The sequence below is a fragment of the Triplophysa rosa genome, linkage group LG9, assembly GCF_024868665.1.
Source record: "Triplophysa rosa linkage group LG9, Trosa_1v2, whole genome shotgun sequence".
NCBI lineage: Eukaryota > Metazoa > Chordata > Actinopteri > Cypriniformes > Nemacheilidae > Triplophysa > Triplophysa rosa.
In genome coordinates, this window is record NC_079898.1 from 1,027,228 (window position 1) to 1,042,210 (window position 14,983).

The 14,983-nt window shown below is 43.7% G+C and overlaps 1 protein-coding gene across 4 annotated transcripts in view; it reads right to left on the reverse strand.

The window, feature by feature from the left end:
- Positions 1-14,983, reverse strand: part of ccdc88ab (coiled-coil domain containing 88Ab) — a 96,532-nt gene that overhangs the window by 15,294 nt on the left and 66,255 nt on the right. For all 4 annotated transcript variants that reach the window (XR_008963506.1, XM_057341566.1, XM_057341565.1 and 1 more), the window contains exons 19-24: positions 6,294-6,455; positions 5,887-6,164; positions 3,406-3,549; positions 3,143-3,329; positions 2,706-2,851; positions 2,533-2,625 (exon numbers count right to left, since the gene is read on the reverse strand). Coding sequence is in view for 3 of the 4 variants with exons in the window: in XM_057341566.1 (XP_057197549.1) it covers positions 2,533-2,625; positions 2,706-2,851; positions 3,143-3,329; positions 3,406-3,549; positions 5,887-6,164; positions 6,294-6,455 (1,010 nt within the window). In the remaining variant the exon portion in view is untranslated. The remainder of the gene's footprint in view (positions 1-2,532; positions 2,626-2,705; positions 2,852-3,142; positions 3,330-3,405; positions 3,550-5,886; positions 6,165-6,293; positions 6,456-14,983) is intronic.

Genomic DNA, 14,983 nt, shown 5'->3' on the forward strand with positions numbered 1-14,983 from the left:
TTGTATGTCTCTTGATGTACATGACGTGGAGGAGCGATTTTTTTATTAACAGACTGATTTGACTCTACCTGCAGCATGCTTGTTTTTTCTAAACAAAAACATGTAAAACAAAATAATTGCCTTTTGTATTACAGTTAAAGTAGCCTAGTAAAAACAGGCTACTGACACATTTTTTATTAAAACTGCGCATCGTTCTGTTATCATTTTTATTGAGGTTCTGTAAATTTGCACCAACAAGCCCAAACAATTTGCTTTTGTTTTCATATATTCATATTTTCTTATATTTAACTTCAGCTGATGGGCTATACCTTGGTTCTTGCGTCTCATTCTTCAGTGTTCTGCATTTACCAATAAATAGACCACATAAAAAGTACTTATTTTGTTTTAAATTTATATCTTTATCATTTAAAAACCAACAATGTATGCTAACCCCATTTAGGAGCTTTTTTAGGCCTATTTGGCACTAAATATAGAAGGAATGCGGTTATAATATAGCAAACCGCGCTATTGAACTATAAAAAAGCCAATATCACTGCAAGGAAAATTCCTTCACCTTGACAGCGCTACGTTCCCGACTACATTACAGTACATTACACGTCACATGTCTTTAGGATGTGTGTGAACGCACGCACAGGTTCCAGAAAATCACTGGCAGTGTGAACCAAAATCAACCGATCCCGTCATACCGGGACAAATCTTCCGCATATTTTCTGGGATCTCTGTATGAAAAGGGCTTTACTGAAATGCCATGTAATATCCAGTGCCTTTTGTGCATTTGTATGGAGAACCCATTAATTTGTACAATTAGCTTCAATTCATTTTTATTTGGCAATTTTATATTTGCTTCATACTTTTTTCATCGAAGAGAAAAGTTGTGTTGCCTCCCTTGCGTTCTTATTGCCCCCGTTGTTTTTTATTTGCCAATAAATAAATGAAATAAACAGTATTTTAAAGATGTCCTATGTGTCATTTAAAAGGCAGCAATATATACATAATTATAACCCAACAATATTGATTTATTTAGCACCAGGAAAAATGGAGACGTATATCGTATAACACGCAGAGCACTGCCACAACCCTTTTTATTAACTACAGTAAATTGATTATCTGCAGTTGTATACCAATATTTATTATGGTAAGGTTCGAAAACACAAATTTTACTAGGCCTACATCGTTTACTTTTGGGGTTGCTGTGTGAATTTGAGAATATATTGTGTGCACAAGATCATAGTCAAAGGATCGGCATCCTTTGTTGTGGCAAGAGTTAAGACAATATACAGAACAGTTTAACCACAGCAGCAGAGATGATTCAGGAATGGGATGAACAGAGATGACTGATTAAATTACGTTTTATTTTGAATTATGAATGACATAGAAATTCACAGTGCTGATGATTTCCCCCACGTTAATTCTGCCATCGTTATACTGGTAGTAGGTCTATCCTACACCCACAGCTGCAGTGCGCATTGCAATGCAAACGCTGCGCACTTTGAAACTCCACGCCATGCTGAGTGTGCGGCGCGAACTAGCTGCTTACCCATGCAGTATCAGGGAAACAGATTATATTTTATCGAATGCCAAAATCGGAATTTATCACTTTGGTACATAAAGACAATAAAACGGCTGTCTTGCAGCAGACCAAATCAGTCCCCAGTCACCAGGTTTGTCCACCCCAGTCCGTGCACGCTGTTATTAAGTCATAAACATTTCAGTCGTTTGTTACTAACATACGGACAATGCATATAAACACAAACAATCATTACTGAGTAGTATAAAGAAGAGGCCATTCACATTTCTTAGTATATCACGCATTTTAGACCGCCACTAGCCGCCATGTTAGCTCCCTGAATCTTAGTGCAGAACAAAACGTGATTGGCTGAAGTTAGAACGTGTCCTATTGGACAAGGAAAGCGGAAGTTACCCGATTGGCTTGCGTAGATAGTGGGCGGAGTCCACCTATTTGTGGATTGTGTGCGCGTTTTGACGTTAGAAATGTTTCAAAATCCACAAATGCACAGAGAGCCATCCACAAATGCGTGCACTGATCCACAAATGCGTGCAGCGATTCACAAATGCACAGAAAGCGATCCACGAATGTGCAGAAAGCGATCCACAAATGTGCAGAAAGTGATCTACAAATAAATGCCATTGAAATAAATTTGTAAATATGTTTTATTTGCAAATCTCATTGTATTTATTTGTGAATTCCATTTCTTTTTGTGGAACGTCTAACATATATTTATGGTTCGCTTTTTGTGCATATGTGGATTTTAAAATGTTTGTGAAACTCTCTATATTTATTTGCGGATCATAGTTTATTTATTCAGAATATTGCAACAATTCTGATCCCATAGGCTATGCATAGATCCAACGCAGAAGTAAAAAACACGCTTGACAGTGAAGCATTTCTCATGGAAAAATATCAACTGAATGAAACATCCGTAGTTGTTTGCGAAGAAATGCCAAGGTGTTGCATGAAGCTGTGGAAATGAAACGTCAAGCTGTCATGCTGTAGTGAGCGAGCACATTTACCTTCGTGGAGGCGATGGGTCATAAAACTTATACTGATCCATGATCTTCTCCTCCAGCTTCTCCTTCTGTCTCCTCAGCTCGTTCAGTTTATCACTGACACACAGAGAAACAGAGCGAGATAAATGAAAGATCGTGGAGAGATAAACAGCAGAATGATGATGATGATGTCACACATGTATTGTCTCTGCTCGACGTGAAACAGGTCTTTGCTCTCCATGGTTTGTTCCAGCAGGGTTCGGTTCTGCAGCATCAGGGTCTGGATTTGATCCAGCAGATGTCGGTTCTCCTCCTCCAGGTTCTCCTTCAACTGACTCAACAGCTGTAAAATCCAACACAAACAAACCCGTCAAACATCAAGACCGATGTTTGAAACTTCCATGATGCATCACAGAGATCATTTCACATTGATGATTAGAATTCAGCTGTAAAAGTCTTCGATCAGAAGGTCATCATACTGTGTGTGAAGACCAAGGTCTAGTTGTGTGTTTACATGCCCAGATTGTTTGGAAATGGGTCCAGATATTGCTCCTCCTAAATATTGCCGTTTAGATGAACAGCTCAAGCAGAGCGGCTCTCAACAGACCTTCATGTGTGATGAGGCGTACAGTACCTCACACTGGTTGGTGAGTTTGGTGGAGGTGATGTCCAGTTGTTGGTATTGTTCTTTGAGTTTGGAGAACTCCGCCTCCAGGCGCGTCTGCTCCAGCCGGGCCATGTTCAGCTGACTCTTCAGTGTTTTATGATCCGTCTGCAGAAGCTCGTTGTCCTTCAGCAGCTGACGGTGCTTCACGTTCAGCCTGCAAGAGAAATGTACACTGGCGAGAGACGGCTATCAGTACTGCACAAGTCTGCGGCTCATGGTCTTTGGCTTACGCGTCGTGCTCCTCTTTGAGTTTGCGGTACTGCGCGGCCGTGTCCTGATGACTCTTGTTTTCAGACATGATCTTCTCTCGCTCGGACTTCAGTTCTCGCTCCAGCTCTTCTACATCGGTCTTCTGCTTCAGCAGCTGATTGTACCTGCACACGAACAACACAAACAACACATCTGCTGAAGGGTTTATCAGGTCGTATAAGGCTTGTTTTACCAGAAATGTTGTGGTGAAACTACAGCTGCTGTTGTAAAAACATGTTCAGGTTCTGATGACCGTGATTGCTTGAGCCGGGTTCTAAGCCGTTATAAAATACCCAATTTGTATCTGCTGACTGCATTACATAGTCTAAATATCAGTGTTCCACTCTTGTTGCATCTGCGTTTCTTGGCCTTGCTACGCAGATGGACTAACCCTTTTATAAAAGCAATAAGCCCTGTGAAGCAGTGGGTTACAGTGCATCTTATAACAGATACTGCACGTCGTGCCTAACAACAGCCTTAGCTGTTAGAAAATTCACTGTAACCCACTGCTTCACGGCACTCTTCATTTTGACTGCATTCTCATCAAAAGACATTTTTCGTCTAAATCAAAATTTGCTGTTTCATTTTAGTCATATTTTAGTCAACCCCATCATTTTAGTTCTAGTCGACGAAATATGAAAAACGATTTACTCGACTAATCTAAATCTAAATGGTTTAAATCATTTATTTGGTGTAATTAAATGTTCCAACTGTTTTGACATCATTTACTTGACCTTAGAACAAATGAAACCAGGTCATTACCTTTATTTGTCAGAAAAGTTGAGTAACTACTGGATATGCATTGTTACAACACAGAGAATATTAGACCATGAACGACATGTAGCAGTTCATTCAGTCTCATTTTGACTCAATTGACTCGTTCGTTCAGTGAAGGGCGTGTTTATTCAGTACATACAACCAATGAGACGCTCTAACAGAGCTCACACTCAAGCGCTATTGGCTTGTGTCTCTTTGAAGCTGCGCTGTCTTTGCTTGAGACGGTAATGAATGAGAAAAATCTTTCAAGAAGACATATTACATAAACTGTATTACATTTCTTCAATCATGCAAATCACATACTTGTTTTTTAGCATACTTTTAATATACAGTATGACTCACTTCATCACTTCTCTGATCGGTACAGCGCTGGTTTCTTTTGGCTTCACTGTTACTTTATGTTGCTTTTCTCGTTTTCGTCAGTGAAAACATGTTGTTAAGGAATAATTTTCATCTACAAAATTAACACTGCTTGGTGGGGCTAATTGCTTTAATAAAACTATGATTATAGATCACAGTATTGATCAGGGCTCTAGACTTATTTTTCTCACTGGTCGCACTGGTACAACTCACTTAGTTGGTCGCATCAACTTACAATTTGGTCGCACCCTTTTTTATAGTAATCACAATGACCTTGCATGTTGATGAATCGTTCCTGAATTTGTCACTCTGTCCTTTAAAAAAAGAGTCGGCTTTAGACCGCTTCATACTCGCGCTTTAACGCTTGTGTTTTATCAGTGTATCTCTGCACTGCGTGCGCGTGTACAGAGCTAATGAAAGTACAGGTTACAGCACACGTAAGTCAAACATTTTCAGAATGACCTCCCGGCGTGAGTTTTTTTCAAGGCAACCATTAGAACATATCACTTTATTATTTCCATGGTGACGCGGCACTGCTTATCATTTGACACACCGCAGAGCCACAACAGCTAATGGATTGCTTTCACAGATATGATTCACAGTCAAAATATTCACAAACTTGTTAACTATGCCATGAAATATCTGATATTCCGATTGTCAAATTTGTGTATGTGAATGCGTTTTGTTGTTTGAACACTTTTACAATGACGTTAGATGAGCTATAGGCGGGATGGCTGGCGCCATGTTTGTTTGTGCCGCGGTTCAGAGAATCGGATCTGTTGGATTTACAGCAGGTGAAATCATCCACTTCTCTGAGAATACACAAATGTAAGTGGCTGGTGAACTGAGAGGAGAATAGAGTGAGCTTTACTGCTGTGTATCTGATGTGAATAAACACATCTGGCAAATTACATTTGAATGGATTATTATTATTGCCTCTTCCATAGACATCAGTGTGTATTTTACAAACTCTAAATGTATTTTCTGCTTGTACACACATGTATTTAAATGGCTGAAGCCTAAAATAAACATTATGTGTATGGTTGTGATATGTGGCAGGATTGAGTATGTCTGTCTCTGGCTCACCGGTGTGATCGTACGCATCAAAGGGTAAACACGGTACATTTGCCAGACATACACCAAGACAACCTGAACATTACGCACTCCGTGTGAGGTTTTTCCTTGCACATTATCAAGAAATGATGGCATTTGCGACCGCTTTGGTGGCAGTCTAGAGCCCTGTTGATGTTTATATTTTGAGGTTTATGTCCGTCAGAACACATTTCAAGCAGAACGCATTGAGCCGTACGCCATTGGGCTTGTACCTGTTCTCCAGACTGCGGTGTTGAACCTCCAGGCTCTTGTGGGCGCTCTTCAGGTCTCCGTGTTTGCTGATGAGATCCTCGTACTCTGACGCCTGGCGCTCGTGGAGGGCAGACAGTTTCTCGTGATCACGGAGCAGCAGATCGTGAACTGTGCGCAGGTCTTCTTTCTCTCGAGCGGCCGCATCTCTCTCGCTCTCTGTACTGCACTGTTGTGCCTGCAGCTGAGCATTCTGGGACATGAGCGCCGAGCTCTGAGAGTTCAGGGTGGAGTTCTCCACCTGCCAGAACAAAATAATGATAATAATACATTTGATTTATAATGCACACAGATCAGACACCCCGGTTACACGGAGCGATCTGATTTCAACGCTCCTGAGCTATGATGGAGGGAGGGGTGAGACAGTCACCTGAAGTTTGGCATTCTGTGTTTGTAGAGTGGTGTTGTTCTCTTGTAGAGATGCCGTCTGACGCTGCAGAGCTACAATCTGAGCCTGTAGATGACTGCTCTGAGACTCCAGCTGCTTTAACTGTGTGCACACAGCCTGTTTCTCGGCTTGAAGAGTGGCATTCTACACACACACACACACACACACACACACACACACACACACACACACACAAGACACTTTCTGGTAAATATATGAAGCAAAAGAAGGTCATGCATTATATCACAGACAACATGAAGACACAATCAAGGGCCGTTCACATTAGAACCATTACTATATTTGCATCCACACCAGCGGATGATAAGGTTGTGTTTATTCTAAGCCCGCGGGACTTGTCATTTATACGTGATATATAAATAAGTATTATATTCCTTCCCGACCGCTACAATCATTCATTCAGAAAGGAAATCCACATTGCGATCATCAATAGCCAAACAACATTCAGAGACTTGCCAAGAGTTGACAAAGACTGTTTTATCGTTTCTCAGCTGGAAAAAACTCGTCCTGAAAGCCATCCCAGCAATATCGTTTTCTGTATCTTAGAGGTGCTCCGATTGATCGGTCCGATTGATTTGGGAAATATGATCGCGGTCTCTATAAAGGCCGATCCAGAAAAGCCGATCAGAAACCGCAAAATGCGGAGGTTTGTTTTACGCGCTACGAAACTGGCTTCACCGGTCTGGCAATTCTACAAGGTGTGTGAAAAAGACAATACATTAGCAATATGCAACGTGTGTACAAGGCAAATTCCATGAGGCGGGAAGCACCCAAAACATTTTAACACCACCAACTTAATCATACATTTGTAGGTTAGTCACGTAAAGGAGTGTGAGTAGTTTTCAAAGTTGGCTAGCGCTAAGAGAGGGCAGGACAATTTAGCAGCTCAAGCGCCATTCAGCTGCAGAGATCGCATTCACCGAAAATTCTCCGTGATTTTTTTATCAGTGATGGAAAAATCTGAAGGCAATCCGTAATTTTGACGGATTACAATAAAGGTGATTTGTAATTCCTGTTTAATAATTTCCTTTCATCAGAATGTGATTGTGAATGGACTGAACATGATTGTGAGCAGCAGGAGGTAGGCTATCGCGAAGGGACATGTGTTTCCTATTCATTAGCTCACTCTCTATGGGGTGTGATAACTGAACTTTTTGTGGATAGCTTTGCTAACTGAGAGGAGAACTGATATGTACACGCTTGCTAGCCGTCTGGCCGAAATCCTTTAGTATATAAGCGTCAGATGTATAATTTTAGACGTTAGATGACACGGTCACGTGTCGAAGCGGAGCTCAATGTAGGCGGTGGCGCAGCGGCGGCAAAACTGAGAAATGCATATTTTGTATTTTGCACCTTACTAACGTACGCGTGGATAAGCGCCTGGTTAACGTACGCGTGGATAAGAGCCTGGTTAACGTACGCGTGGATAAGAGCCTGGTTAACGTACGCGTGGATAAGAGCCTGGTTAACGTACGCGTGGATAAGAGCCTGGTTAACGTACGCGTGGATAAGAGCCTGGTTAACGTACGCGTGGATAAGAGCCTGGTTAACGTACGCGTGGATAAGAGCCTGGTTAACGTACGCGTGGATAAGAGCCTGGTTAACGTACGCGTGGATAAGAGCCTGGTTAACGTACGCGTGGATAAGAGCCTGGTTAACGTACGCGTGGATAAGAGCCTGGTTAACGTACGCGTGGATAAGAGCCTGGTTAACGTACGCGTGGATAAGAGCCTGGTTAACGTACGCGTGGATAAGAGCCTGGTTAACGTACGCGTGGATAAGAGCCTGGTTAACGTACGCGTGGATAAGAGCCTGGTTAACGTACGCGTGGATAAGAGCCTGGTTAACGTACGCGTGGATAAGAGCCTGGTTAACGTACGCGTGGATAAGAGCCTGGTTAACGTACGCGTGGATAAGAGCCTGGTTAACGTACGCGTGGATAAGAGCCTGGTTAACGTACGCGTGGATAAGAGCCTGGTTAACGTACGCGTGGATAAGAGCCTGGTTAACGTACGCGTGGATAAGAGCCTGGTTAACGTACGCGTGGATAAGAGCCTGGTTAACGTACGCGTGGATAAGAGCCTGGTTAACGTACGCGTGGATAAGAGCCTGGTTAACGTACGCGTGGATAAGAGCCTGGTTAACGTACGCGTGGATAAGAGCCTGGTTAACGTACGCGTGGATAAGTGCCTGGTTAACGTACGCGTGGATAAGAGCCTGGTTAACGTACGCGTGGATAAGAGCCTGGTTAACGTACGCGTGGATAAGAGCCTGGTTAACGTACGCGTGGATAAGCGCCTAAAAATGATTATTATACTATTAACTGTACTTCTGTTGTGCCCAAAGAAGGTTGTAGGTTTTAAAAATATAAACCATATAAAACCAGGAGTAGGGATTACATAGGGCTGCGTTTACATTTGTCATTAACATGCGAACTGTAACATTATCTGGATGTTGTCCACATACACATTGTGTAAACGTGCTTCTGAACGGAATGTTACCCCATCAGCCTGATCCCGAGGTAGTTGAGGACGCATTCTGATTGGATCTCAGTGTAATGTAAACGCAATCCAGCCAGTTTATCTACATTTACTGGTACAACTTCGCAGAAAACCCCGCCCGCCCGCTATCATTAGTCTCTCGTCTGTCCAAAGCCTGTCAGACTGTGGAGCAGAAGACAAATACAGCGGAAAGTTTACTCTTGCACAGTCGTTCATTTTCCCACGAAATGGTCGTGGATACTTTTTTACAGTGTATCATTATTTGCAACCAGAGGATGTATGTCAAATCACACAAGATGTTTTACTTGACCACTTCAGCTGTATCATCATAGCCTAGGCTATTTGTGATTGCCATGAACGGGTTTTGCTCGCACACACAGCGGTAGGGATGTGGCGGTGATGAAATTTTCCCACCGGTTAAAAGACGTGTAAAAATGGCAATTGCTTGAATTAATGGTGCTCCATATCTGTCTTGATAAAAACACACAAAACTACAAATAAAGTGCAATGACATTTGCTTATATTAAACACAGACGTTACAAAATGAATAATCACACCACACATCAAGCAAAAAATAAGAAATGAAAATAAAAAAAACATTTACGTTAGATAGCCTATCTTACAATATTATATAATATAATCATTTATCCCCCAAACACAGAGGATGCCTACCGACAAACCCAGTGAAAACTCAGACCTCCTTTCTCATATTCCTGACTGCTCCCCCTGTCATGCATAAGGCGTGGGAAATGTCCTACTGGGCAATTCAACTGTGCTGAAATAGTGAGATAGTAACACCTAGTCCTATTAAGCGAGTCTGAATTTTGTTGTTGCAATTAAATTTAATCCCCTTACATTTCATGTAAAAATATTTTGGTGCGGTGCGTAATATAGGTTTCCAACAAATAAATAAGAAGGGAAAACTAAACTAAAAATGTTTGTTAAATAAATAAATAGCCTAACAAACGAATAAGAAAGGAATATGAAACGAAAAACTTTCTTAAATAAATAAGGGAATACAAAATGAAAAATGTTTATGTTAAACAAATAAATAGCCTAACAAACGAATAAGAAAGGAATATGAAACGAAAAACATTTATGTTAAATAAATGGCAAAACACCGGCTTTTGAAAATTCGAACAAAAATAAAATTAAAACTTAACTGGCTCTTGATGACAGTGCTTACTGCTTACATTCTACTGCATGTTCTTTGACAGAAAAGCCTCCACCATCATCTTGCCAGTGAGCACTTCACTCTCCTCACATGACTAATAAATTCTGACTCATGCTGCTGATCTTTGCTACGACACTTGTTCCACTTATGCTGAATGCAGCAGCCGCTTTCAGACTTGCAACGGTTTGGTCTTTAACTAAACTAAGTAATAATTAGTATAAAAATGCAAAATGTGGGGGTCAGTGCCGCGGTGGACAAGTGATGTAATCGTTAGATGGGTGGACATCGTGTATCACCGGTTACACCGACTATCGCAGCAAAACAGCGGTGTTTTAAACTTGACTACTGTAATGCACTACTTAGTGGTTGTCCTGCATCATCAATAAACAAACTACAGTTAGTTCAGAATGCAGCCGCCAGAGTTCTAACCAGGTCAAGAAAATACCATCACATAACCCCAATGTTATCAACCCTTCACTGGTAACCCATTAAGTATCGTATTGACTTTAAAGTTCTTTTAATTACTTATAAAGCCTTAAACGGTTTAGCCCCTACCTACATAACAGAGCTTCTACCACATTACAACCCATCACACGCTCTAAGATCTCAAAACTCCAGACTTTTGATAACACCTAGAATAACTAAATCCACCAAAGGGGGCGGAGCTTTCTCATACGTAGCACCTAAACTCTGGAATAGCCTTCCCAGTACTATTCGAGGGTCAGACATACTCTCCCAATTTAAATCTAGATTAAAGACATATTTTCAGCCAAGCATTCACTTAATGCAAAATATGCTAAATAAACCACTGGGAGACTGCATTTATTAGATATTATTTACTAGAATAATCTTGATTGTTCTATAAACACCATGCACTGTGCTGAGTTTTTCTTATTTGCTCCTGTAAAGCTGCTTTGGAACAATGCACATTGTGAAAAGCGCTATATAAATAAAATTGAATTGAATTAAACGCATCTTTTGTTTATTTTCATGTCACAGACACGAATAGCAACACTTGTTAACATACGTGTGTGTATTTACTGTATACGGTGTAATCAACTCTCTGTTTCCAGCTGCGCTGCGCCGAGGGGTGCACCATATATACTGTATAGTTTACACACAGAAACAAGATTGTATAGTGTTGCTAAAAGCTGATGTCAGTAAGCACGCGAAACGACGCGCTGTCACTTTCAGCCGAACCAACCCAAATAGACGAGAACGATGTTTAGTGTCTTACATTTACATTTAGTCATTTAGCAGATGCTTTTATCCAAAGCGACTTACAGATGAGGGAAACAATGGAAGCAATTGGAACAACATAAGGACAACAAAAAGCAGAAGTGCAATAAAAGAAAACTGGTCTCATATCGCCCATCACAGTACTCAGAGCTAAGTTTTTTTTTTTTTTTTGAAAGTGTAGAAAAGACATAGAAGTCAGAGCTGATCAGTCAGGTGTTGACGGAAGAGTTGTGTTTTCAGACGGTTCTTAAAGATGGCTACAGAATCTGCTGATCTTGTAGCAGCGGGGCAGATCATTCCATAAATGTGGAACTGCTCTCGAGAAGGTACGTGAGAGAGATCTTTTACCTTTTTGGGATGGCACCACAAGACGTTGTTCGTTTGCAGAGCGTAGGGATCTGGCAGGTATATAAGTCTGCATTAGCGAGTAAAGGTAAGGGGGTGCCAAATCAGTGGTGGTCTGGAAGGCCAAGAGCAGAGTCTTGAATTTGATTCGAGTGACTAATGTAAGTCAGTGAAGAGAGGAGTGACGTGCGCTCTCTTCGGTTCATTGAAGACCACTCTTGCCACTGCATTCTGGATCATCTGTAGAGGTTTGGTTATGCAAGCTGGAAGTCCAGCCAGTAGCGCATTGCAGTAGTCCAGTCTGGACAGAACAAGAGCCTGGACTAGGACTTGCGTAGCATGCTCGGATAGGAAAGGTCTATGTAATATGGTTCAAATAAAGATGAAGGAAGGAGGCGGGAACCGGCAAACATTCAAATACCTTAATAAAATAAACAAACAATAACACGGAAATAAAAGGGCCGACAGCCACCTCACGGTAGACTGCCAGCCACACAAACATAAATAAAACTTAACACATGTACGGGCCCGGTCCTCTCTCGTCAGCAGTCCTGTTGCTCATCCTCTTATGCTCCCGATCTCCTCCGTGAGACATGTGGGACCGGTGTGCGCACAGCTGATTCCCACTATCACTCACGCCACTGGCCCCGCCTCGTTGCCTCACAGCTCTCGTCCCGCCTTCCTCGTTACAGTCTAATTTTCCTAATATTGTAGAGGATGAATCTACAGGACCGGGTGGTGCTGGGAACCTGATCTGTGAAGTTAAGCTGATCGTCGATCACCACTCCCCAGGTTTCTGGCCGTTCTGGAAGATGTAATGGTTGATGAGCCCAGTTGAATGGAGAAGTTGTGATGACTCTTTGTGTCGGTCGGGATTACAAGCAGTTCTGTTTTAGCAAGGCTCAACTGCAGGTGATGGTCGATCATCCAGAGCGTGGTCAGCTGACCACTGAATGGCATGCTGAAATGCAGGCAGAGACAGTCGGATCGTCAGGCTGAAATGACAGGTGGAGTTGTGTATCATCCGCATAGCAGTGATAGGAAAAGCCATGTTTCCGAATCACAGAGCCTAGGGATGTCATGTATATAGAAAATAGCAACGGACCAAGCACTGAGACCTGACGCACCCCTGTATCGAGGTGTTGGGACTCAGAGACCTCTCCTCTCCAGGATACTCTAAATGACCTACCTGTGAGGTAAGACCTGAACCATTGTAGCACCACTCCAGAGACACCCTTAGCCTTGAGGGTCGACAGGAGTATGTGGTGGTTAATGGTGTCAAAGGCAGCAGATAGATCCAGTAGGATGAGTACAGATGAGATAGAGGCGGCTCTTGCCGTGACAGAGCACAGTGCAGTCTCAGTGGAATGACCACTCTTGAAGCCAGACTGGTTGCTGACCAGGAGGTTTGTTCTGGGTGAGAAAGGATGAGAGCTGGTTACATACCTCACGGTCAAGAGTTTTAGCAATGAAGGGGAGGCGTGATACCGGTTATCTAATAGTGCAGGTTTAAGAGTGGGTTTCTTCAGTAGCGGGGTAATACGGGCCTCTTTGAAGACTGTGGGAAATGTACCAGTGGTGAGAGACGAGTTGATAATGTGGGTCAGAGCGGGAACAACCAATGGAGAGATGGCCTGGAGGAGATGAGTGGGGATGGGATCTAGCGGGCAGGTAGTTGGGTGGTTAGAAGACATGACCTTGGAGACATCATCTTGAGATAGGAGAGAGAAAGAGGGGAGCGAGCATGTGTCAGGGGTTTGGGCGTGAACAGGATGCGGCGGCACAGAGAACTGACTGCTGATGGTGGTCGTTTTCTTTACGAAAAAAGACGCAAAATCATCAGCTGTTAAGTTGGATGGAGGTGAGGGGGCAGGCGGGCAAAGAAGAGCAGAGAAGGTTTTAAAGAGAGTACGAGAGTCAGGCGAGTCTTTAATTTTAGCGTGGTAGTACTGGGTTTTTGCAGAGGAGACATCAGCAGAGAAAGAAGAGAGGAGAGACTGATAGAGACCGAGGTCAGCGGGTTCTTTAGATTTGCGCCACTTTCTCTCAGCAGACCTGAGCGTGGCACGATGCTCACGGAGAGCATCAGATAACAAGGGGGTACAAGGGGATGCACGAGATGGCCTAGATGTTAGAGGGCATAAGCTGTCTAAGCAGGAGGTTAGTGTGGAGCAAAGAGTGTCGGTGGCACTGTTAGCATCCAAGAGAGAGAGCTGTTCAGAGGGAGGGAGCGTCTTGATAACTTAGGCATACTTATGTGATTATTTTATATGTCTGTGACATGGATAAACAAATGATGTGTTTAAAAACACAGTTAGAGTGTGTGAGTGAAACCCGCCGCTAGGGTTGGGTACCGAAACCCGGTGCCAATATGGCTCCGGTACCTATGTATCAGGTATGTAACTGGACCGAATCAAATCGTAGATTTCGGTGCCTGTCACGACTCTGCTTTATCTTGTCATGGATTTCTTGGTTTTGTGGCAGAGTTGTGGCAAAGCCTTATGTTTAGTGTGAGAAGCCATGGGGTGTTTACCTTTTTGACATTCCATGTGCTTTCTCGTGTCTTGTCATTGGCTCCGCCCCTCTCGTTTCATGTATTGTCTCCCTGCCGTGTCTAATGTCTTCCACCTGCCCTCGTTGATTACCCTTCGTTTGTCTTCCCTTTAAAATGCCCTCATGTTTCATTGTCTTGTTGCTCGGTCACTGTGTATGATGTTCCTTGTATATGGTGTGGGACTCCCCGTCTGACTCCTCCAGTACGGAGCTAACCGGGCTCCCCATCGCTTCTCTCCAGCCAGCCACACGTCCTGTGGGCCGGGCCAAGAAGAAGAAGCCGAGGAGGGGGATGCTGAACCCTGCCCAGCCGCCAGTGAGCGCTGCCAGTCGGTGTCCCAGCCGGTGCAGCCGGGATCCAGTCCGGTGCAGCCAGGATCCCAGCCGGTGATCCAGCCGGCGCCCAGTACTGTGTCCAGTCCGGTGCAGCCGGCATCCAGTCCGGTGCAGTCGACGTCCAGTCCGGTGCAGCTGGCGCCCAGTCCTGCGTCCCAGCCGGTGCAGCAGCTGGCCTTCCAGCCGGTGCAGCAGCCGGCCTTCCAGCCGGCGTCAAGCCCTGTCCAGCCGGCCTTCCAGCCGGCGTCAAGTCCTGTCCAGCCGGCCTTCCAGCCGGCGTCAAGCCCTGTCCAGCCGGCCTTCCAGCCGGCGCCCAACCTTGTCCCACCGACGTTCAAGTCGGCGGTCCCCCCCAGGACTTTCCCCCCTAAGTCCCCCAGAACTTCGCGCCCTCAAGCGCACCCAGCGACTAGGACTGTTCCCCCTTGTTATTTTTGATGTCCCACCCTAGTCCTGTTGTTGTCCTGTCATGTTTACCCTTGATTTTGTTTTCGTTGTTTTGCCTT